Source organism: Hirundo rustica, chromosome 10 (genome assembly GCF_015227805.2).
Source record: "Hirundo rustica isolate bHirRus1 chromosome 10, bHirRus1.pri.v3, whole genome shotgun sequence".
In the NCBI taxonomy this organism is placed as follows: domain Eukaryota; kingdom Metazoa; phylum Chordata; class Aves; order Passeriformes; family Hirundinidae; genus Hirundo; species Hirundo rustica.
The window spans coordinates 3814341-3839561 of NC_053459.1; the positions used below are offsets into that span (position 1 = coordinate 3814341).

At 40.6% G+C, this 25221-nt stretch overlaps 1 protein-coding gene across 4 annotated transcripts in view; it reads right to left on the minus strand.

The window, feature by feature from the left end:
• Window positions 1–138: 138 nt before the first annotated feature.
• Window positions 139–25221, minus strand: part of UGGT1 (UDP-glucose glycoprotein glucosyltransferase 1) — a 38683-nt gene continuing 13600 nt past the window's right edge. For 3 of the 4 annotated variants that reach the window (XM_040073792.2, XM_040073795.2, XM_040073796.2), the window contains 29 exons: window positions 24486–24636; window positions 24116–24235; window positions 23249–23334; window positions 22704–22839; window positions 21659–21790; window positions 20141–20305; window positions 19837–19957; window positions 19032–19130; window positions 17712–17735; window positions 17079–17173; window positions 16260–16466; window positions 15540–15671; window positions 14468–14598; window positions 13027–13122; window positions 12593–12695; window positions 12058–12137; window positions 11417–11606; window positions 9213–9371; window positions 7465–7550; window positions 7049–7133; window positions 6000–6088; window positions 5433–5537; window positions 4779–4863; window positions 4013–4195; window positions 2674–2834; window positions 2056–2170; window positions 1547–1663; window positions 1095–1254; window positions 139–693 (listed from right to left, as the gene is read on the minus strand). In XM_040073792.2, coding sequence (XP_039929726.1) covers window positions 668–693; window positions 1095–1254; window positions 1547–1663; window positions 2056–2170; window positions 2674–2834; window positions 4013–4195; window positions 4779–4863; window positions 5433–5537; window positions 6000–6088; window positions 7049–7133; window positions 7465–7550; window positions 9213–9371; window positions 11417–11606; window positions 12058–12137; window positions 12593–12695; window positions 13027–13122; window positions 14468–14598; window positions 15540–15671; window positions 16260–16466; window positions 17079–17173; window positions 17712–17735; window positions 19032–19130; window positions 19837–19957; window positions 20141–20305; window positions 21659–21790; window positions 22704–22839; window positions 23249–23334; window positions 24116–24235; window positions 24486–24636 — 3439 coding nt within the window. In that variant the 3' untranslated portion in view covers window positions 139–667. The remainder of the gene's footprint in view (window positions 694–1094; window positions 1255–1546; window positions 1664–2055; window positions 2171–2673; window positions 2835–4012; window positions 4196–4778; window positions 4864–5432; window positions 5538–5999; window positions 6089–7048; window positions 7134–7464; window positions 7551–9212; window positions 9372–11416; window positions 11607–12057; window positions 12138–12592; window positions 12696–13026; window positions 13123–14467; window positions 14599–15539; window positions 15672–16259; window positions 16467–17078; window positions 17174–17711; window positions 17736–19031; window positions 19131–19836; window positions 19958–20140; window positions 20306–21658; window positions 21791–22703; window positions 22840–23248; window positions 23335–24115; window positions 24236–24485; window positions 24637–25221) is intronic. The other variant, XM_040073794.2, reaches the window with a different exon arrangement.

The following is a 25221-nucleotide window of genomic DNA, read 5'->3' on the forward strand; positions in this document are numbered from 1 at the left end:
CTAGGATGAACTCAGCTGCCAAATTCTGTGTTCTGCTCACTCTGTGAGCTCAGGCATTCATTTGGATGGGCATTTAAGTAGACTGTGGTAGCCAAACCATCAAAAGTCGGGCAATGAATGAAGACAGGAGATAGAAAATCAAAATAATGCTGGTTTTGTTACAAACTCAAGGGCAGACTGAACAAATCCAAGAAGTATTTTCAATCGTTTGAAAACGTGAAGGTGAAACAGTGTCCCAAATTCAAGGCATAATTTAGAGCTTTATAATGTTACCTGGAAAAATTATGTCCATCAGATGAGGTTAGGACGTATGCCTGCAATTCCCAGACTCTCAAGTTAGATCTGAGGCTAAACTGGAGCTTCATCACTGGTGGAGGCAGCAACAGCTGAAGGAACAGACTGCGGCTCTTCTGCTGGATTGTGAAGTTTTGTTTCTGAAACACTAAATTCCATCATGGGGTCTTTCATCTCCACCACAGGTGCAAAACACCAGTAATGCTAATTCCAGCAATCCATATGCAGAAATTAACCCAAAGGCAAGTAATAGAAATGCATACATCATCCCATTCAATTATTCAGCAGTTTTGCAGACACACCGGAAAAAAACCCTAGCTTTCAATATAAAAATTGTCTATGAAAGAGTCTAACTTGAATTTGTCTCCATGGATCATAATTCCACATGTGCTTCTGGATCTGCAGAAGAGGAGAGAAAAATGAGCACTCAGTTGGAGCTGCCTCAGGTGGCAGATTGGTTTGATAATCAGCATAGCTTCACAAGACTTGCTCCCTGCAAGGTACCAGAGCCTGAAGAGCAATTCTCACCCACAGTGTGCAGCAGCACTTCTTTAAGGGTTAAGATAAGGCCAAGCTCATAAAATTGCAGGAACAGCGAGGCTCTTTTACACAACTGGAACAAGTCTGTTCTCTGGCTTTCACAATTAGGTGAAATTACACCAGACTTGCCCAGCACAATCCTTCCACCCCATTCCACTCCCTGATGATTTCATTCAGCCCTGTTTACGGTACAAGCTCAGTGGGGGAGGACACAGCACAAGAGCAACAGGCACAGAGAAAGTCACAGAAACAAAGATTACCGTGTGTGTGTTGTCCTGGCATCTTAGCTGGTGTTCCCATTTCTTTTTCCTTCTGGAACTGACTCTGGAGCAGTTTGATTTCTTGATCATAGTCCTGCCATTCTGGAACTATCCTCATGGCTGCCTGCAGCTTGGGCTCTTTGGTCATTGGGTTGTTGCACTGCAAACAGAACAGACAGGCTACAAAAGGTTTCTGCACTCCCCAGAGGTGTGCTTCCCTCTGCAGGGTGAACAACACCTGCCTCCACTTCAGCTAGAGAACAGTGCCAAGGCTCTTTCCAAATTCCTAACAGTGCCACTGCTCCAGGTAAGAGAAATACAGCAGCCAGTGGAAAAAACCCAAGTGCTGAAAACATGCAAGTACCGACACAGGCTGAGGGAGGGAAGGGCCTCTAAAACTGGTTGTTGTATTTTCATGTGGTGTAAGAGTGAGGGGATCGTCCTGCACTCACCAGATCAATGGTTTTTGCTCTCTTCTTTGAGGAATCATCACACCACGTTTCACACCACAGCCACTCCTGGGGGAGGGACTTAATTGGAACTTGGTGGATCATGTTGTTGGGCAAATCCTGTTGTGCAGAGTAAGAGTTAGTAGCTGTTTCCACAGGGTGCAGAACGGGAGGAGCAACCCCCCTCCCAAACCAACAGTATTGTTAACGTTTGTAGGAGTTTTCTTTTTTCTCAATGCAAACAAAATGTGATGAATCAACACTTCATCCCATTCCGAACAAAGTCCTTTGGAAAAATCCTAAGTCTCACCCTGACACCAGAGCCTGGTGAAACAAAACACAATAAAACACACCTGGATCAAGGTTGGACAGACTGTTGGGATCCTGACTCAGACCCTGATACTGTCCTCAAAACAAACACAATAAAACACACCTGATCCAGGTTGGACAGACTGTTGGGATCCTGACTCAGACCCTGATACTGTCCTCAAAACAAACACAATAAAACACACCTGATCCAGGTTGGACAGACTGTTGGGATCCTGACTCAGACCCTGATACTGTCCTCTGAGTCGATCTCCAGCTGCAATTTTTCTGAACTTCTTCAGATCCACGACGTACAGAGCACTATGTGGAGATGATGCAGTTAGTAATGCCATTTCCAACCACTGCAGCCCCAGCAGAGCCCTGACACACAACACCCTAAAACAACCCCAGAGGGGCAGCACAGCACAAGATCCACCACAAGGCAGGAGAGCAGTTTGAACAAGGTCATGGCATGCACCAAAAAGCATTTCCAACAAATCTGTCTTAGCTTTGCTGTCACGCAGTCCTTGCTCCAACATTTGTTATTAACAAAGGAAGATGTCTGTTAGTTAACACTTCAGCTCTCCATCTGTAAAAGCTGTAGCATACTGAAAATAACCTCAGTGTCCCTAGCACTTCCAAGGGACCACAGGCCATGGAACCTTCAAGAGGCAACAGGAAGCAGGAGATGGTTCATGCAGCACTGCATACCTCAGCCAGTTTTCTGCTAAGTAGCAACAAAAAGTTCACCCCTCTATTTTGAAAAAAAAACCAAAAAAAACCAAAACAAAAACCAACCAAACAAAAAAAGAATTCTTCAGTACCTGATGTGGTATTTTCTCCCAGCTAAATGACTTGCCCAGTAGCCTGATTTCCAGAACCTGTAGCCATCCATTTCCCTTCTGCTGTCACAGAATGGAGTATATCCATAAGGAGCACCATCGAGATTAAAATCCCTCAATTCTTTTAGATCTGTGCGCACAATCTGAAGGGAAAGGGCATTTTATTTTGATTTCTAGGAGCCTGTCGTGGGTTATTGGCAAATGCTGTACAGGATTTCATTCAAACTGAGCAAACAGATAAAGGAAGAATGACCTGATGTATGTGGCAGTCTCTTGCATTATGTGTATGCAGTACAAAAATACAGCACAAAAGGTGTCGTCTCCCCTGCCCTTAGAGCTGGAGCAAATAAAATAGAGCTTCAAGTAAGCTGATGGGGCTCAGTTTGACAGCTGAAGTTCAAAACTGCTTCTTGATAAGCAGCAAGAATTCTCACTATACATGAACTCTACTGTGGTTCTTGGTATCCCTTCCTCTTCAGTGTTCACAGACCTTTCAGGAATGAAAGTTTTTTAATGTCTTTTTGACACTTTTTAACGTCTTAGTGCCACACAAGTAGTGTGGCACTAGCACTACTTTAAAAACTACTCTAATGGGAAAAAATGCCTTAATATCTCTCACAAGCAGAGAGACAAATAATCTAAAATGACAACTGGGTAGCTGGAAATCTCTCCTAACTGATCCTTCAGCTTAAGTTTGACCTGGCATGGCATCACACTGTCCCTGTGCCAAAACCCCCAAGGCAGTTTACACTCACTTGTTGCTAATCTGTACTTCTCATTTCAGATGTATTTTTGACAGTAGTTTTGGCAGTTCTCACTGTGCACATCTCCTGCACTTTCCACCCATTGAGGAGTGAGCACACACAAAGCCCTGTTTGCCCTGCAGCACAAGGGATTTGCCTTCTCCTCCTCTGGAAGCCACTCAGATGTGGCCAAGTTAAAAGCAGAGGCCTGGGAGGGCAGGGTGGTTAGGAAAATCCTGCCTGTGGTTAGCGATCTGCAGGCTGGGAGAACAGACTGAACCGGAAAAATGGAAGGGTGAAATGAGAATCCATTTGGCAAACTAGCTGGAATCACAATGAGTGAATGAGGAACCAGATAACAGTAAAAGACAGGCCAAAAAAACCAATCTTGTGGAGACAGGCACAAAACCCAGTGAAGCATGCAACAATTACAGAATCAACCCCCAGTCGTGCCTATGAACGGCTCAAACTTGCAACCCTCCCGACAATATGGAAATTGTATTCAAGGCCTTGTTATTATTAAAGAAAAAAAAAAAAGAAAAACACAAAAGATCAAATAACTCCAGCCTCTGTGTTACCTGATCAGCATCCACAAAGAGGATTTTATCAACAGCTAATGGGAAGAGCACATCTAGAAAGAGGATCTTGTAACCCCAGATGATGCGCTGTTTCTCTGTTTGCTGGTGCAGCCAGCGTGGCCATTTATACTGGACAAGCTCATACTGGAAATTGTACTTCTTGGCCATGTATGGGATGAACTCCTGCAGAGGGAGGGGAAAAAAGCAGCTTATCTCAGTTCTTTGTTCCTCTGCAGGAAAAAGAAGAGCACATTACAAGAGACAGACTTCAGTCTAAGGCACGGAACATCAGAAAATGAAATACCACAAAGAAAATCAGTCTCATTGTTAATTTGCACAAAACACTGAGCCCCAAGCTGAACAATCAATGCAAACTGTAAAGCCAACTATCCTGAGACAACTAAATATTTCAGCATTTTTGTCCACACAGTTCCTTATGAGCCCTTTCATAGTGACCCACAGATGAGTTTAAAAGAATGCATTACTCAAATCATAACAACTCCCAGATGGGACAATTATTTAGGGGTGTACAAAGCACTGTAAGTGGGAGCATGTAAAACGAGAAAAGAGCACTGGGAAGATTTTTTTTACTAGAAAAACTTGTCCCACTGTCACATCAGCTGCCATTCTCATCTGTGAGGCTTTCTCCAAATTTGGGTGAGTACACTCCTAGCCAAGTGATGCTGATGCAGCATTAAAAGGGAGGGGGAAGCAGCTTGTGGCATCTTTCCCCCACTACCAAATGAATTGCTAATTAGTAACAAACCTTGAATGTAGGTGATAAGTAGTTCTTCAGAAACCAAAACTTTAAAGGAGTCTTGGTGTGTTTCAGCACAGACAACATCATTATGCTATCAAAAGGAAATAAAAAAAGCAGTTACAGGAACAAGTGGCACCCACAAAAGATGAGCTGTGTAATAGATTACAAATTGCTAGCCTACATGATTAAACTATTTGCAGTTATGTGTCAGGTAACTGAACTTCAGGCATTAAGAAGAAGTGGGTAGCTTCAGCCTATTGTAAACTGCTTAATTTTACCTACAAAATTACTAAACCCCCCAACATCTCTATATTTTAACTAGGCAGAGAATATACAACCCGTTGGCTTTCACAGTCCTTTGTGAACAAAAGAAGCTCAGATTCTTTCCAAAGCAACTGTGACTTATTCTGGAACTTCTTAACAATACACTGGTTATATTGTAGTGAGGAAATTTAGGACAGCAATACACCATCTATTAAACTAAGTCTATTTTTAACTCATGAATGCTATGCAGACAAAAGTTCCTATGACAGTCCACAGGTAGTGGACTTCTGAAGCATTGAAAAAGTGGGGGTTTTTATACTCTTGCAAATTGTGACCTTTTTCCTTGTGCAAGGACACTACCATTTGGCACAATGGTATTATAAATTCTCAACTGACCGTAGGAATCTCTCATATAGGTGTCCTGAAGCCACAGAGAATATATTTAGTACATCATCTTTATCCTGTTTCACATCTTCATTCTTTTGTCCTCCTGTGAATCCCCTGAAAGGAAAAATACGGTTCTGTGAAGGACAAGAGAGGAAGGGCCAGCTCGATAGGAAAGGCTGCAAATACAGAAAATGGCTACATTTTGGCTTTAGTACAGTTGGTCTGTGGGATTTTGGGGTCATTCCCTGCTGCCCAGGGCATCTTCCTCAAGGCAGAGAGCTGTGCACACGGCCAGGGAAGGTCCAGGAGCTCAGACACGGACAATTTGGATTGGGAGAGCACTGGCTGAGGTGCAGCTCCTGGGAAAGAACAATGTTTACAGGCTCCCAAGTAGCAGGGGGGTAAGGGAAGGTCAATGCAGGTGCAAAGCAGGAGCCCAGATCTCTAGAAACAGAGGAGTCCAGGCAATGAGAGCCCTGAATTCAAACAGCTAAGGAATTTCACACACATCATGGTATTGGCAAATAGTTTCCCAGTTTCAAGAGACTTGCAAGGTCATCACTGAATTAGTTTTACCATTTGAGAGATTCCCAAAATCCAGATTCATTCTCATTGGTGCCATCACTTAGTAGATCTTCATTCATCATATCAAACTTTTTCTGAACCTGTGAAGCATAACATGGCTTTAGTGAGCTGGAACCACATACTGAGCCAATCTTGTGTTATCCTGACACTGGTTCTGATTTTACCTGCTTGAATTACACCCCATGAACTGACAGTAACCCAAGCTGTCTGGGAAAACAGCTCAGCAATGAAGGGACTTTTTCCAAACAGATTCCAAAGGAGCTTTCAGACACCAAAGGCATGTTAGACTGGATAGTTGAAATGCTTTTCTGAGAGATGTTCAGAGAGAAAACCTGATGATGGAGGCTGGCAAAGAAAAACCTTCAAAGAAACCAACATCTCCCAAAAAAAACAAAAAATTCAACACACCAATTGCACCAGTCTCTGAGTGGCATAACTGGCCACTGAGACTCCAAAGCAGATACACAGAGCACATTCCAAAATTAGTCCAGCACAAATGGTGTCAGGTGTGAACTGGCTCTGTTACAGCCATCACTTATCTATCAGTTGTTCTCCTTAACTGTCTCAGCTATGGCATCACCAGACAGGCAACCCTAAGAGACACTAGATTAGTAATTTACCTTTTTTTTTTTTTTTAAATGTATTCTCACCCAGCCTGTGTCAGAGTGACAGAAAATGTATTGCCAAATGAATACAATTTATCTGTGACAGATAAAATGCTGGCTCAGTGGACATACTGAATGCTTATTACTTGACATAGGGCATACAAATCTGCTTTTTCTTGAAGTGTAAGCAGTCAGGAAATTGTATCTCAGGGACCTACACAAGGAACAGGACTTACATGTCATTCTTTCCTGTATTCAAAACCCAAATCAAGTCTACAGATGGTGCTCTCTACTCCTGGTACTGTGAGGTGAGCTTTGTGCACGCTGCCTCAAGTGTATGCTCGTGGGAAGGGAGCTTCAGGCCTTAATCCAAGTTTCTCCCCCACTGTGGGTCAAACAGACTTCTTTAAGAGCACCTCTGAGTTTTAAACTCACCTTCACTTTAATAATTTTGCTCTTGAAGTTATTGAGAACCACAATAACTTCGTTAGCTTCAGGCGGAGAGTCTGTGCCATCGTGGCTGAAAATAGAGCAAGATACTGACTTTAACTGCAAAGCAAAAATGTGTTCTTTATTTCTTCTGCTCAGTTTTACACATTTATTAAGCCTCAGCGCTGCAAAACAGGTTTGAGACATGACAAAGTAACAAATACATCGATTTTAACACACTTAACGGGGTTTTAAATTAATTAATTTCACCTTGCATAACTTATGTGCGGTATGAAATATAATTTGCTGTTCAGGTTACCACACTTGGGCAAGGGAACCATTACAGATTCACATATTACAATGGCTACCTATTTCAGGAGTTTTACAAGAAAAAGACTGAAGTATTTCTTATCCTGACCTACCTGTAGATCCTGTAAATATCTTCAGATCTGCCTTTCCTCAGTCTTAGAGTCCATGCACCAGGATTGGCTTTTAACTGAAAATAGCCCTGTAAAGTGAAAAGAGTACTTAGCAGTTTCCAGAGAATGCAAATGCAGAAAAAATAGCTTTAAGGTGACGTGTTCTGACTCACTGTTTTATACCTAAAATGTTATTTGCAAGCCCGTTGATAAACCTAACCCTGAGGCTTTAAACCCAGAGAACAGGAGAAAAGCCCCAGAAATCATTCCATTCAAAATTGTCAGGTTTTTCCCCAAGAGACAGAAGCTTGAAAAAGTCTTGCATTATTTGTTAGATCAAAGTCTTCATTGTCCTGATGGGAACAGTGCAAACCCAAAGTCTTTTCCTGCAAAAAGCTGCCTTTATGAAGGAGTGAGGGAATTTCAAAACACTAATTTGTAATTATACAACAAAATCTGAAGGAATTCTGAAGCTCTAGGGAGTGGTATTTCATCTACAGCAGAAGCAGGAACATCATTTACATATTACAAGATATCTCTTCTACAGAACTTAGAAAAATGCAATGTGAAATTTAAATAGTGTGTTCAAGTCTTTTTAAGCTTCAGATTCCAGATCTGAATATTTTCCTCTGTGATTTCAATTACTGCACCCATGGAAGATACATGCATCTGTAGAGATGTTCAGTTTTGTACTGTGGTTTCAAATGCTTGCAGTTTCTATGTGAGCCAGGCTGCTTTAAAAAGAAAATTAAAAAAACTTTTGTTTTTTTTTTAAATTTTGGTGCAGCTAATTAGAAAAAGGACACTTTTGAGTTTTCCTCCCCAACATAAGCACATGTAAAATTAGGGACAGCTTTCTTTCTACAGTAAGAAATACTGTATCATTCTAGGATATACTCCAGCTAAGAAAAGGCATAAATTGAAAATGAGTAAGAATTCTAAAATATTTAGTGCCAGTGAAGATTTTCCCTGGTTTTTATTTTAATTCATCTAAATAAATGCAATACCTTTAAAAAAAATTGCTATTTTTAAAACCAACAACAAAAAAAAAAACAACCAACACAAGAGGCAATTTAATTCAGTTTTACACTCACATTACATAGCAAGACAACATTCCAGTAGCTAACTTCCTCTGCCATGTTTTCAGCCCATTTCCTCTCTCCTGGCCCAGTGTGGGCACTGACAACAGACACATCCCTTGTGCAGTGACATTACAAAAGCAGCTGCAGGGAACAATCATACACTTGGATTTCCAGCACCTCTCCTCAACTCAAATAAGCAAATGCCATTCTGTTATTTATTTATTTTTAAATAAAATTCAGAGTGTAAAATTTATTTCTTTTATACTTCCTTTATTTTCTGCCATGTCAGCTATTCCTGCTGACTCTCTCCATTTATGCCACAGATCTCCTGAAGAAATGGGCCCCAAAAACGAGACAGCCTCCCAGCACCTAAGGAGGACGCCGTCTCAGGAAAACAACTTCCTTAGAAGGAGTTGCTTAAGGATACTGGCAGCACTTAAAGATATTCCATAATATCTGAGCCAGCTGAAGGGAAAGGAGAGCACCTTGAAAGAGGGGAGAGAGAGTGCAAGGCTTCATCCATCAGGGCGAGGAACGAGGTGGCTCTGAGGCATTTGCAAGCAGCTGTTGGGGGCAAGTTCCACCCCAAAGCCAGAGTCCCTGCTAGAAACCCCCCAGGGGCTGATGGCAGCGCTGTGCTGAGTGGAGGAACAGCAGCAGGACACTCACCAGGTTGGCCATGACGATGGTATCAACGATGACAGGGCTGCTTGAAGTCCCCAGGGTAAACTGGAGGCCCCGCGGTGGCTGCCCAGTTGTAATGTCATAGCAGTGTCCCTCCAGCAGCAGGTACTCCAGCTCATACTCTGCAGCTACAACGCTGTCCACCTGAAAGGAGCACACACTGCTGACTGCAGCACTAGCTCTGAAGTGCCAGCTTTTAGTCATCCAGTTACTCTCTAGAAGAGCCATAGCAATTAAAAAAGGATTTTAGCCGTAGTAATTAAAAAACGATTTTACCAGAGTAATTTTACTGTTAGACAAATGCCTAGAAAACTTTAAAGAGCTCAGCTCCTTCAAGTGACAAACCTCACACAAATATTGTTAAGAGCTTCCCAGACCAAAAGAATTTGAACCTCAGCATATGCTAAGACAAGAAAAGGGGAGAATTGTTGCTTTATTCCACAATTTATTTATTTTTTTTTCAACATTTACTGGAGAATGGAGTTGGTATCTCACAAAAAGTATATGATGGGGTCCAGAATTTTGCCTGTAAATCTGTTTAAAGCTGGTCTCACCTAGTATTAGCCATCTGAAATAAATGTTTTGTTTTGCTCTGCATTACACTTACAGAGTGTTAGGGTACTGTCAGGAAACACCCATTCCTTTTTTTCTACACTGAACAAAGATGCCAGGGAAAAAGAGAAAAAAAAAACAAAAAAAAAAACCCACAACCCCAAAAGACTTGGGTCCCTACCAGGCCAAACTCAGGTGCAGCCTGAGGGCAGTACATAAGCAGAATGTTAGTCTAATCCCACAAAGCATCTCCTCTCATTGCACATCCAAAATGACAGTTTAATTGCTACAGCACCAACAGACTGCACATTGGGAACTGGAAACGGTGCACCTGCAAAAGCAAAGCTGCTGCTTATTTGGAAGCTCAGGAACGCACTTTGAATGCCTGAAGCATTTCATCCCCCTCTCTCTCAGGCTTTCAGTTAATCTAAGGGGTGGGCATGGAAATCAGAGGCTTGAAATGTAGTATCAATGCTTCATTTGTGGCTTTACAGTTAAGTTAAGATAAAAAGCCAGAAAGTCCTAAACCAAAACACACTAAACCAAACCCCAAACCATAAAACACACACCCAACCTCCTAGATTTCTGAATAACTACTACAGGATTAGCAATACCAGATACACCACAATACCATATATCATAGTCCCAAACAATATCAGAGAGATGCACAAGTTAGAGGGGGCTAATAATATAATGATCAGTGAGAAGGGGACCCAAATTTGAGATGCCCATGAGAATGTAAATGTAAATACTGTCACGATTCCAGAGGCCTGTTTGTAAAGGCTTTGACAGTCTCGTTACACACACATGTGTAATACCTTTACAGTAAGGTAAATAAATAAGGTTTTTCCCTATTTCTCCCTCTGCATGTGGGGCAGCACTGTCCAGACCCACAGTCCAAGAGTCTGACCCAAGGTCTGTGCAAGCAGCAGCAAACTCCTGCGTTGCCATATTATGTGAGCTTTTGTGAGATGCTTATAGCTCTGACTGAGTTTTCCCACAGCTTTCTGATGTAAACATCTTGTTTTTCCACATTCCCTTCTGACTGTCAACTGATGGACTTCTAGCCTGGCCAGTGGGATGGAGAGGTGGTAGCCTTGTTCTCCAATGCCTAGTCATTCTTCAAAACCTATAAAAGCCAGGTCTTTGTAAACAATAAAGTCTTTTCTTCTTCAACCTTCATTTGGTGGAGTCAAATCTGTGAGTATTTACTCGTGTCCACTAGCAACACTCCTGAACCTACAGCTGAGTGGATTTCTGCAGCATGGATTCACTGCTGCACTGATACTGCACGTGCTTCTGTGGGCCACAGGAGTGTTTGCCAGTTAACAAGATCTGAGAAAATAAACAGCTAAAAGCAGCTTGGTGGCTTCTAAGAGCAAGGGAAAGGACTTGCTCCAAGCCTGTGGTAGACTGAACCTCTGGGTCAGGCATCCATGAGTAACTGAGAATGGCAATCTTGCTGTTGGAGAGCTTATGCTTCCCTAGAAAACTTTTAGAGGTCTGCAAATGCAGTAACATCCACAGCTCTATGTTCATTGGCATCTTAAAGTTCTGCATTTCTTTCCCATAAAAAAAGCAAGCCCTGGAAAACCCCCACCATTTAAATGCAGTAGGAAGATGATGATTTCTCTTACCTCCTCTAAGAAGATATTGTCAAGGTCGTATGGGGTCCTAACAGACTCCACCATCCAACTCTCAGGAGTATTTAAATTCAGAGTGAACAGTGGAGACTGGGGCATATCTAAAAACTTGGCAATTGGTCCTGGAGCAAAGTTATTCTCTGCTGTGAAAGAAATCTCTGGCTCCAAAACATAGCGGTAAAAGCTGAAATTTCAGAAAGAAAATGTTAGAACACCAAAAATTGTCAAAATTTGCTAATATTTCACTTTCATTCAATTTGCAAACGGCATCAGCTTTCCCTGACCTCTAATGTCTCCAAGTCTTTGTCCAAAGCAACGCAGGACAGGTCAGAATTTCTATCTTAAAGGACCAAAAAATACTGTGCAAGACTCAACCATTAAGACGAGTAAGTTATTTAATTTTATATAAACGCACACCAAAAAAAAAAAAAATTGCAAAGCACCCAACTTGTAAAACAGCAGAATTACTTCATGCCATCCACAAATTCCCAGATTTTCTGTGGGAAGTGATGCTATTATATAAATGAGCTCAAAGCACTTATTGAGACTTCCTATGGGACAGCTGACCCTGCTTCTGTGCTTGCACATTCCAGCAAGTTTCTCTCTTTGCCCCCATGGCTCGTGGAACTGCTTACCTTTTCAGTGGCATGTCAGAAAGCTTAGACTGGCAGTTCATAAACACCCTCAGGTTCATATTGATCAACTGGTTCAAAACCTAAAGTAATGAGAAAGAGACACCCCTTAAAATGTTAATGAGGAGAGCTGACCACTGTTTTACAGACAGGACCTCAGGGTGGGTGTTCTCTGCTCATTCCCAATCCTCCCTCCTTGTGATTTGCTTTACCACCTCCCCCATTTTTAATGGGTGGTTTTAAGCACAGTTACCCACTCCTCCTATTTCTGGCATTCTTTTTAGCATGCTGAGACCCTCCTCAAGAACAGAATCACTAGGAGCTAAGCTGTTAGAAGAGTGAAACTAAAAGCTCTCTGGGCAATACCTGAGGGTGACTTTGTTAGTGTGTAGTGCAGCCTAATTAGTATTTCCACTGATAAAGGCATTGTGAAACTCAGACATACTATTAGAAAGCCACTGGTGAGCACACAGGCAAAGAGGAAGCAAGCATTCCAAAATGATGGAATTTGAAGTTGCTGAAAACCCTGCCTACTTACCAAAAGTAACGGAGCAAGTCTTTGAGCCTCTCTGGTCACGGGGTCAACGATAGCCACCACATCAAAGTATGTCTCCCCCTCTTTTGGTCTCAGTTTGACTGCACTAAACAGAAGAAAATGCAATTTTAAAGTACCAGACATGTGGATAAACACTTGAAATGCATTACAACCCACTGCTATCCATCTCATCCTGAACTGAAATGAATTCCTAAATACTGTGCACCTTCAGAAACTAAATAGAGAAAAAAAATTGGCATATACATATATGTTTATAGAGAAAGGTAGAGAGATAAAATTAATTTCTGGAGTCTTTCTGAAAACTATTGGGGACTTTCCTACTGCTACTTAGATTTTTTTTTTTTTTTAATTAAATGCAACATAGAACAATGGGAAAGTTAAAAGACACAGAAAAGCATTGTTCAGCAATTCTATACCTGTATCGCTCTTCAAAAAAATGATACTCAATCCTTGCCTCTCCTTTTGGCTGGGAAGAAAGAAGAGCATCCACTTTCATTACCAAGTCACTTGCCCTGAAAAGAAGGAAAAGAAAAAGGCTTGCAGAGATGCAAAAAATGCCTGTACTTATCACATTTCTGCCAGGCAGCAGCAATGTGAGAAGGCAAAAAGGATCCAGCTACCCAAACACTTCTACTGCCTCTCTGCACAGTCTCTAAAGAAATAAACATATTTAAGGGGTTATGCACCAGTAATTTAAAGTGGTTACAGCCTGAGTATACCAAAGGATTTAATTCTAACAAGTATAGAGCAGCTGTATTTTAGGAGGTCAACCATGTTACAGGGACTGCACTCCTGATCTTCACCAGCCACTCAGACCTGAAAGCCATTCAGAACAAACCCTTGTTTCAGTGCTCTTCCCATTTTACCCTGCAGCTCTGAGCACTAGGGAGCAATCCCTAAGTGGAGAAACTTCTGAGAGGGGTCCTATCATAAAACATAATTACTTTTGAGCAGTGCTTCCTTTTTAGTATTTCCACAAATTTTCAGTCTAGTGTTTTAAGCATACATTCAATCTTAAAGGTGTAAAACCTCTTGAAAGGTCAATGAAAACTGATTTGTACATTGCTCCTTTGCCAAGAAGCAAAACTGTAACGTACAGGTCTGTCAGCTTTTCCTGAATCAACCGTCTCAGAGATTTATAGTACAGCTGTTTAAACTGTTCATACCAAACTCATAAGCCTGGTGAATTCCACTAAGTTCTACAGTGTTGTCCAATGCAGGAGATAATTTATTAAGTTTTTGAAAAACCTTGGCAGCATTCAAATAAACAGAAAGAAACCCCAAACCCATTGCTCTGTCCAAAACTAGCCTATGTTCAAACTATGCCCTCTTCCACCACCCCAACGCCCAATGGCTGCAGAAGTGCTTGGAACAGTTAAAACCTGCTCTGCTGGGAATCACACAGAATCACATAACATTTCTGCAGAACACACCTCGTGTTTAACTTACTGGATCAGTCCTTAACAGTCAAGCAGCATCACAGAAAAATGTGATGGGAAGTATGGCAGAAGCTATTTCCACAGCTACCTGCTCCAACACAAACACATGCCTACAGGGGGTTCATGTTCTTCTGAACTTCAGCATGACTTCCTTTGGAGTAGCTCACCTCTGCTTTGTGCAGTAACTGTCTACAACTACGACTTCCCTTTCCTCACCTCTGTCTCTTTTCCTGGTGCTTCTCTGTGAAGTTAAAAGCAGTTTCAAGGATTCCTGTAGTACTGACTGGGAAATGTATTACTAAAATATTTTTTATGTTGATAGGCCAAGCAGGACTTTAATGAATTGCAAATCAGATTCACAAAGTCATTTTAACAAGAGTCCTAGCATTTCTCTGTAAGCCTCCTTATGTTTACTTACAGATCTTCTTCAAATCCCAGCTGCTGAATCTGAGATTTGATTTTCTGTCCCGATGTCTTTAGGATGATATTTTCAAGGAGATGAAAATCATCCTGGTTGAACATCTCTCCATCCTCTAATGGGCCAATAATCTACCAAAAAAAAAGCAGGATCAGCATTACTAGGTAAAGGCTACACTGAAACAAAATTTACAGAGTTTATTTAATAAACACTCCAGCCCAGTCTCAGTGGAAGCCAGCTGTTTAGGCTGGTATTAATGTCAGTGGCAGCAAAGTTTAACAGGTAAATCCAGTTATTTAGAGCCAAGAGTCCCAGACTAAGGCATAAAATATTAAACATCACAAATTTTTACATTAAATTATACATGAAGTACCACATCTAGAAGGGGCAGCAGAATACCAGGCCAATTCTGATAGTCCAGCAAGACTCCAGCAAATCTCCCTCCTGTAGCCTTCAGAGGCCTAAAAGCTACCTAGACAAGTCTTGCTATTTTGCTAATGAGAAAAATAGGATACAAAACACATCACCTGAGGTTTTTAAGCTATTGAAATACCCAGCAGCCACAGGGACCTGCAGGGACTTTTTCCTGACTAGAAACAGATGACAAAAGAAAACCCAATGGTGTACCAAGGTGGGTTTCATTATTTGCACTGAAATGCTATTTTAAGATAATTTACCTCATCTCAGATAAACTACAATAAAAACAGATGGTAGAAGAGACCAAGGCACCTTGGTCAGGGCAAAATGCAGCAGCATTTTGCTCAGTAAACTGAAGCAGCATTATTTTGAAAATTTATCATCTCCTTCTACCCCTGGACTCAATTCACTGCCAGCATGAAAGCAACTTTGTTATTGGTACAGATTCGGGTCTCTCAAATACCAACAACTAACTGCACACAATAAAAAGAAAAAGTCACACGGGTGTGAATAAATCAAACTGGAAACAGTCCTAAAGACTGCTGAACCCTAAAACTGGCTGACCCTCCTGTGCCTGATGCCCAGACTCTGCTGCTCAAAGCTGCTTCTTTCTCAGATGTGGAATGTCTCCTTCACTGCCTGTTGAACATCTCACCCGTCCGTTGCTGATCACAGCCCTCTGCCCCTTCTTCAGCTTTAGAACATCTCTGCAATAAACAGCATGGGACAGAACAAAATCCATCTTGGGAGATTCAAAGGCTTCTTTGAAAATATTGGTATCCATACCCTAAAAGAAAAGAATACTCGACATTGGAATAGGAAGAAGAATAGATCTCTGCACGCTTTTTAAAAGACAGCTTTTTGTTTCCATTCAAGAACATCTTCATATCTTGCCAAAATTGATCCAGGGCCCCCTTGTCTTTATGGTCTTAAGCCTAGTTCTTCCTTGTCACCATCAAAGACTATCCCAGCTTCTGCTGTGAAGGGCCACAGCTGCTTAGACCACTTCCAATCTTCCTGCCTAACTTTTTAAAACCTACTTTGAGAAACACACTTGTATTTTTTTCCCAGCTTTTAAAAAAATATTATTCTCTTAATCACCCAAGAAACACTTAAGTAGACCCCTGCACCCACACTCCTTTTGCCTTTTCCAAGTTACTTAGCTTTGATGCATCTGAGGATTTACCTGAAGTTTAGCTGGATTGTTATATCTAGGTAAGCCCTTCAAAGGTTAAAAGAAAAACCAAACTAGCAAACCCAACAGTGTTACTTTTCTGTTACTGAACCTTCTGCATGTGAATATACTACACTAAAAAATGAATTTGAGGAACAAAGAAAGCACCCTCCACGTGCAAATGCCAAGAGACTTGCCTACCCCAACAGCAAAGTCCAGGATGTCAGCTCCTGCCTCCAGTGCCTTCACAGTTTCCTCTTTTGCCATCTTGGTGATGAAGTTCTTGGCATTGTTGGAGGTTTGTGTCTGCAAGGCTGCCCATATGGCTTTAGCTACAATGGTGTTCTGGCTGTTGGGCTCTTCACTAGGATTATTAATCATGCTAATTCGAACGTTATTGCTGGATTTCTGTGTTTAACAAAACAGGTAATGGGAAAGCTTAAAGATATTATAAACATGTAATAAACACTACAAGCAAAAGCTTTGCATTTCTTAACCAGAATGTCAGATTCCAAATTGGGTAAATAACAGCACAGAGTTAAAATGATGAATTAACTAATTTAACATCAAGCATTTAGCTTATACATAGGCACCACTGTGACAGCAATCTTCCAGATAACCCTGTGCTACCAAAGAACTCCAGGACCATGGCCACCACTCAGTCTGGCAAACCAGCGATTTAGCTGTAAGCTGTATATTTTTTATTTATTTTCAGTTATCCTCCCAGAACCAATGGGACAGAGCAGAGAGCAATGCTTATGTATATCTCCAAACCAAAACACAGATATTTCAGTTTAACAACACGGGCTTAAAAGAACATTTACTGCACTCTGTCCTAGCTTAAGATCGGCAACGTTCCAGTCCCTACAAAAAAGATGAGGCTGGAAATTAGAGACCCTGCAGGAAGATCCAGTCTCTCCACAGCTCCTACCCCAGGAAGATGCACAACTTGTGTTTTACAAGCCTCTACCAAGTGCTTTGTTAGCACTGCTAACCCATTCCAAAGAAAACATTACCTACCTGATGTTTAATGGCATCATACAACAATTGCCTCCCTGAAGGTTTATCAAAATCCCCAACAATCCAAAAAGTAACTGGTCTAACAAAGGAATCATCTGCAATTATTAAAAAAAAAAAAAAATTTTTTTTTGAGGGTGAAGGGAAGGAAAGCTTCATTTTTTCCTCATTTGGAGGTAAACTATGATGCACATGCAAAGGCCTCAAAAAAAAGTAAAATTCCATAGAAAAGCAACAGATGAACCTAAGCTATGAAGCCTGGCAAGACAAAATTAATAGCATGGTATATTAGTCTTTATTAGGTCATTCAGAAAACCCACGTGGGACAGCATGCATTGATCTTTCTAAGCTGGATTCTTTCAGTATTTTTGTTTGTTTGCTACTTTTTCTATTACAAATTATAAAGAAACATATAAACAACTTGCAGATTCCAACTGGGGCTGGAACCCAGCAGCCATATCACTTCTTTGTATTGAAGCTGTTAGTTTACAAAATCAGTTTTGTGTAAAAACAAAAGTGCAGGAGCAAACATGCACTTCAACAGCTTCCTTCACTGCCTGCTGGATCTAAAGCCAGTGCTATAAAAGAACCAGAAAATTCCAAGAACAATAGAAGAAATGCCAAAGCATGAGTTACCATAGATCTCCTTGGAAGACATTCCTGGTCAAAGAGCAGAAAGGAAAGGGGAAAAGGAGAGACACATTAATAACTTGATGGCAATCCCAAAGTGTATCAAGAAGCTGCACCACTGTACTGGGCATAACAGAATCACTACAGTTCAAGATCCAACAGCAACAGGTTTGTGCTAATTTTATTGCAATAAGCTTTGACTTTTTCTTCCCCTCAAACAGATGGATGTTGATTTTCATGCTACAGCATTAGTTACACTACATTACCAGTTTCATACCGTGGGGTGAGGACATCATTCTGGACTCTTTACAAACACTGCCATGCCACTGTGCTGTCATCTTCCCTCTTTAAAAACCAGCAGGGCAGTGCTGTATCAGTGCTGGTGCTGAGCCAGCAACACATATAACTTCTGCATTACTTTAGAGAAGAAATGTGGCGCAGCATTACTGTGATCTGACAGCAGTTATCAAATATCTTAAGCAGCAGAAGAGGCAGTGACCAAAAAATGTCAAGCCATGGAATTGCAAATTAATGCACTTTCCAACAAGCATGCCGAGGTGGGGATTTAATTAATGCTCTACACAAGAAACTTGTTCAAATCCAAGTGACTGAACAGGAATGAAGAGACAGGAGGAGCAATGGGAACATTTCAGGTAGTGCACATGGATGGCAGGGACTGGAGATAGGACCATGGACACTCGGGACAGTCTAGGGAAGACAGGAGATGGGAACAGGAGGATTTAGGTCAAATCACAGCAGCTTGTTTCTGGAATCTAACCAAAATGGATAAAGGATGTCTGGTTAGACCTGATTAGGCTCTGTATTATGTCTATGCATTCACTTCCTACACTGGAGAGGTACAGCCAAGTTTTCACACTTTAATGTGCAACAGTGACAATACTGCCATTGGAAAAGCAGTGCATGCACTGGAGCAATAAAAACAGCACTGACCCCGTTAGGTGATCTCTTATATAACAACAGGCAATTAGAATTTTCTTCTGAATCCGTGTAACTTTCAGCAGTTTTGAATTATGAGACAGAGAACTAAAACCCCTTTTATGTTTTTCTAGTCATTTGCTTACACTGCTGTATTTCTGGGGGTCACCTGCAGTACAGCAAGAGCAGTATTACTCATTATCCAGTAAGAGGTTGGACTGGGTTTAAAGAGGGGAATATTCTTGTTCCATGCATATGTTGTGTCTTATAAAGAAAAAAAGAAATCTTTTAACAGACTATGACAAGGCTCAGTGTGTGTGAAGAACTGCACATATGCTTGGAAACACACATAAAAGCAGATGTGGATTCAGAATCCACCAGAGATGTTACCTTTCTTTGTTAAGTAGGTCATGCTGTTTGCAACAGCAGCTGTCTTATCTTTAGACTCCAAAGTGGTAAATCGAGCAAAGTCATCCACAAAATGGTTATCTGAGGAAGAGAACAAGTATTAAATGCCAAAGCAACTATTCCATGTTAAATGAAAATAAAATCGCTACTATTACCAGCATATTAAGAGCACATTCCATTTTGCTCCTTGTGATACTGCTTATGTCTCATTTTCACTGTTAATATATAGGCTGAGAAATGAATTTTGCTGTCTCACAAGTTACATTAATAACTACACTGCATATGTGAGAGGCAGAAGTCAGTTGGAAGAACTGCCCAAGTGTCACTTAGTTGACACTAGTATATATAAATAATATACATTGAAAAATCCAGTGTCACTATTTTTCAAGCAACTCCAAAAAGGCAGGTGTAATGTCACTGTACTACAGTCACTGTATTGGGTGTTCATTTAGCAAGGGAACATTTTGCTAAATCTGAAGAAATTCCAGAGATGACTGTCAACCCTGCTCAAAAGAAGGCCAGAACTAAGAAACAAACTGCTGCTTTATGCATTATATAACTTCTCAGCTTCGTGAGTCATATTTCCTTTAAGCTCTATATAAAAACAAAACAAATGCCCACTTTGAAAATCAGTAGACATTTAATGTTGCACATAGCATCTGCCCTGCACCAGGGCTGGGTCATCACTTCAGGTGCTATTAATGCTTTGCCACCAGAGCTCTCCACTGCAACAGCACATCTTTCACTCAGACATTTCAGGTTGAACACAATTAAAAGTATCCCTTACTCATTCCTGTCAGATCTAGGTACTCTCTGTCAGACCTCAGGATTCTTGAGTTAATTCTTGGAACAACATTGGGCTGGTTCATGATATACTCAACCACGTCTTGGTCATTAGATAGCTCACCCTGAAGGAAAGAGGAAAGAAGCATTATCTGTAACTTCACATCTATCATTGTCTTACATAACTTTAATTTTAAAAAAAGCAATAATGAAAGCTAAATCATCTTGTGTAATATGTAGCCAGGGATTTGTGAATCAGCTTCTCCAGATCTAGTTTCTCTCAAGCCACAGACGAGCTCAGCACCCACCAGGTACACAGCTCGCTGGAAGATGCTTGTGGTTTCCAGGATTTTGTGCATTGTCACGGTTTCCAGGTCATCAGGATCCAGCTGATCTCTTTGGAAAGGCATTCCATTGAACAGGACAACAGGGAGAGGGCCTACACCCGTTTGCTCATAGTAAGCTCTTGCTGCCTAAAGACAGGAACAGAAGCAGCTTTAGCAAATCAGCCCTTTGCCACAAAGGATCCTAACAAGCTGTGCAAAAAACATCCACAAGTCTAAACACACCATGAGATCCTTACCACTTCTGTGAGACACAGAAACTTTCAGAGTTTCAAAGCAAAAAAAGTTACTTCACAATACAAAAGTGCAAAATACTCCGTTGAGTTCATTTTGTAAATTAATGCAAATGAGCACTTTCTGGTAGCGGCAAAAGATGCACAACAGGAAACACGACTTTGCTTGTGGAAGGAAATGCAATGCAAGCAGTGACAGCCGCAATGTAAGACAGGGTAGAGATTTTTTTTTTCTTTTTTTTTTTAAGGATGTGTTTCTTAAACCTGTAAGAAAACAGGTTACTTGTGAGGCAGGGAGTTATTCTGTCAAGACAAATTTCCCTGTTTCATGTAACCATTGAAAAATGCACCATTGCATGCAGCATTGACAGATACCCTGGCAGAAGTTAAAAGTTAATTAGGTTCTGCTGGTTAGAGGTTCTGGTTGAGGACTATCCACTCATACAAAAATGTCTGTCTTGCTTTTATGGATTTTCCTTTCCCTAAAACGTTTTTCCCTTCACTGGAAGGGCCTGGAAGACACCCCATATGCATACAAACCTATTTTCTGTCCCCCTGACTGTATTCCTGACATTTACAGATGTAGGCAGCATCATGTGTGTTACAGAGATACTGGCAACAGTATTTTCATTTGTTTTAGAACAACACAAAATAAGAAACATACCCCTATAAAACTTCAAAAAAAAATCTTCTTCACCTCACATATAACTGGTTCAGTAGTGATTTGCCCTCCTAATTTTCTCCGTACAGAAAAGCATCAGACCTAAAAATCACTTCAAGAATTACTTGCAGAAATTTGTTGGATGCCTTGCTATAGAAAAGGCATTTGGAATTCATAATCATGGTTTTATCTCACACAGTATTCAAGTACTGATTCAGAACCCCCACACTGATCCCTCCCAACATTAAGCCTGCTGGTTTTTCCATGAACCACTCCATCACCTTGATTTTTTTGCAAACACTTTTAAACTCTACTGAAGTCTGCACCCCATAATGAAAGCATGCCTTAGGAGTTACAAGAAAGCTAAATTGGTTCTTTACATACAGATTTTTTAAAACTATATATTCCATTATATGTATTATGTATATTATATAAAGCAATAAAGTATTACTGGAAGTCCCCCAATGTGGTAACAAATTAGTTACCTGGTCGGTAAGAGGACTGGATGAAGAAATTGTATGTAATTACATTTTCAAAACTGTTGCAGCCAAAGAAATGGGGAAAACCAGCTGTTTGATGAGTTCTTACCTTTCTGTTTTGATCATAGGCAGAATCAATTCCCAGAACGCTGCTGACTTCCACATAAGGATACTGTTTCTCAAGAACACTAACAACATGTTCCACTTTCAGCTGATCGCCTGTTTTCACTTTGTTATATATCTGAAAGGGGAATACAAGTTTACAGCTGCAACTGTAAAGCCTCTGTCCTTATCAAAGGTAAACTGCCCTGTCACCTGTAGTACACTGGTTATAATAAGGCATTAACAGCCAGACTGCAAAACTTATTTTCATATTTATCAGCTGCAGCAGTTCCTAAGCACTTGTAGCCATTGTAAGTGTCTTGCTTTACCTCATAGTCATCCCAGTGAGATTGGAATAAGGTAAATACTTTGAATAATAACTTGCATCTTTAATTAGAAAAGGTATTTGAGGAGGGAAAACAGTTCCCTGGGGGAAAAAAGCCTCAAATAAAGCATATCCAAGGAGCTACCTTCCCTTCAGAACTTGGGATATGCTTATGAGCAGCATAACCTCACAAGTAAAGCAGAAAACTCATTCCCTCTTGAAGGCACAAGATTTTACTTCAAGCTACAAATACACACTCAAAATAAAAAGAAAGAAAGTAACTGCCTTTAAATAAGCAGCAATTTAATGTCACAGGATGGCCCAGCTTGCCAATTCGTAAAAGCATCAAACCACAGGTGAAATTTATTTACCAGCACCTGTATTGTCCTTTAATGTGGCAAAGGTGCACAGCTGGAACTGTTCAAACCAAGCTATAACATTGAAGGGATGGAGCAGTTCAGAACCCAGAGAGAGAATGAGCAAAGGGACAGGATCAGAAAAACATGCCAAAGTGTTAAGTGTCACAATGAAACCTTGTCTCACTTGCTAAAGTTGGGTCAGAAGCACATTACAAGGACACATATATTCTGTGGTACCAGAATTTGGAGGTACTCTGCATACTAACCAAGCCAAAGAACAATTCCTTCCATTATCTACATATTAGCCCATCGACATAATCTCATTGAAAATATCCAAACATTCACTTCTATTTTAAATGAATACTTACAGACATGACGGTCTGAAAAGCATAATTACTGTCCATTTCTTGTGCCACGTAATTGTATGTCCTCAGGAGGGCAACACCAGGGTCCTGAAGTCCATCAACATCCTCCTCATCATTAACCACAAAGGCCAGTCCTATCCTGCAGTCACACAAATCCCCAGGTCATCATTTTTATAAAGAATCAACTCTTCATACAACTGCTGGCTGTGATCAGCATCTTAAACACAGGGGTTTTTCTACAATAGCCTGGGAAGATGTTGAGCAGAACATCCAGGAATCAAACTTAGGACATATCTGTAACAAGTCCATCAGAATCTTGCTTTTCACTTCTCTCCCATCCAAAACTTTAAATTTCTTTTGGATCTTTAAAAAACTGAACCCTGTTTTGCTAGTGGAGACAGTTACATTCAAAAATAATATACACGTACCTCGAATACAAGATATGTAACATTTCTGCAGTGTCCTAGCAATGAGAATTTTACAACTGCAAAAGACACATGAATAAAACGGATGTAAAAAATCCCCAAACATTAAAACACAGTGATTACCTCAGAGGGATGTGGTTGCTGAAGAACATTTCTGCCACGTTCAGTAATTCTGCTGTGGTCTCATGAACAGGATCTACTATCAGCACCTGTTTACAAACAGCAAGTGAAAAGTTTTCATGTCCTGAGAAGCCAATGCTGCCAAGAGATTCTCAACCCAGACAGAACTGAGCCATTCAGACTGCACGCAGGGTCCCTCATTCATGAAACTGTTGTCTTAGAATTTAAAAATTTCTGTGTTAAAAGTATTGAACTCCAGAGAAGGTAACACATCAAAGCTCCCACAGCTTCAGACGGTTCAAGTCTCTATTTTCCCCTAACCAGAGTTCTTTTTTTGCATAGGGCCACTTTGCCATATGACAAGAGTTACAGTGCACAATTTGCAAACTCTTCCTCAGAGCCAAGTAATTTACCCACAAACTAAAAGGACACCCAGGACTAAGCTGAGAGCTGTTGATCATTTGTTCAGGTCTTGGTGCATAAATGCTTTCTAACTGAAACAACTGAAGTTGGTCCTAACTCTTCTAAGAAGACAATAGTTAACAATTTTGACAGATTTCATTAATCAACCTCAGGTATTATCACAAAGTTGCAACATACCAATTGTTATTTATCAGATGATAATTTTGCCCATTGACAAAACAACTCCTGGCATTTAACAGATGCCACAGAATCATGTTCAGCAATCTCTGAATCTCAGCCATAACTTACTAAGACAATGAGAACAAAACCTTTCAGAAAAGCATCCTCTCTCTCAAGCTATTGAATTGACAGGGAATCCAGTGCATATGTGAGGTAAGCTGCAAAAGCTGGTGCTCCTGCTCTTGACAAAACAAAATGCACATTTCATCCAGTCAGATGATAACTTACAAAATTATGGAAGTTTTTTCTAATTTGCCTGATCACACCAGGAAACGTGGGACGCAGCAGTTCTTGCACACTGGAAGGCCAGGAATTGTACCGACTGTCAACTTCGAGATTGTTGATCCACTAAGAAAAAGTAAAGGCATTTTAAATGGTTGACAGTCCTCCTGCTCTGGTCTGAGACTGAAGTATTTTCAAATCAGACACTATATTGAGAACTGTAAAAGTAAGAAATTAAGCTTTTTTAAAAGTGCTAATTATAACTTTATTATCCTTTCACTGCAGTTTCAGAGCTGATTGTGAGACAAGGACCAAAGCTCTTGAGAATGCATTGCCCAAGAACAAATCAAGTATTTCTATCAAAACCCATACTCACAGAAATGGCAGGGCTTCTGATGTCCACAGCATAGTCAGAATCTGATGGCTGGATGTTCAACTTCAGGATGTTGTGTAAGGAAATCCCCTCAATTCCCAAGCTGTGCAGGCCTTCCATGACACGGGCTTCATTGCGGAGCACATCAATCAGGCTGCAAGGAAAAGCAAATTGGGGCTGAACCTCAACCCCAGGGTAAACAACTTCCTCTTACCCTAAGGGTTAACAGATGAAAGGTATTAACAAGTCTGCCATGTCCAGGCATTAGTTCTTATTTATCACCTATTTCTTACCATCCTAAGAAACTTGAGATGACTTTCATCTATTCAATTAATATTGTATAACTAGGAAAAACAACGTTAAATCAGTATAACTAACTCATTATATATACACACATATTATTGAAACACATCTTGACAAAGATATAGGGTAATTTCCAGATGAAAAAATTACAGTGATTTAAGTGGTTTGAGAATCAGTCTGCTGTCTTCAGAATAAATCTGTATGCTGACAGTCTGAGAAACCAAAATCTTGCTACCCACAGCACACGTCAAAAGAACAGCACAAAGGTGACTTCCCACTCCAATCTTCAAGGGTATTCCACTTTTCACATTAGATTTTTTGTTGGAAATGCACTTTGAATAAGACAAGGAACAATGATTTGCTTTTTACAGTACTTACCAATTAAACAAGTCTAGATTATGAAGAAGGTTCAAAACTGTCTACATAACTTTATCAT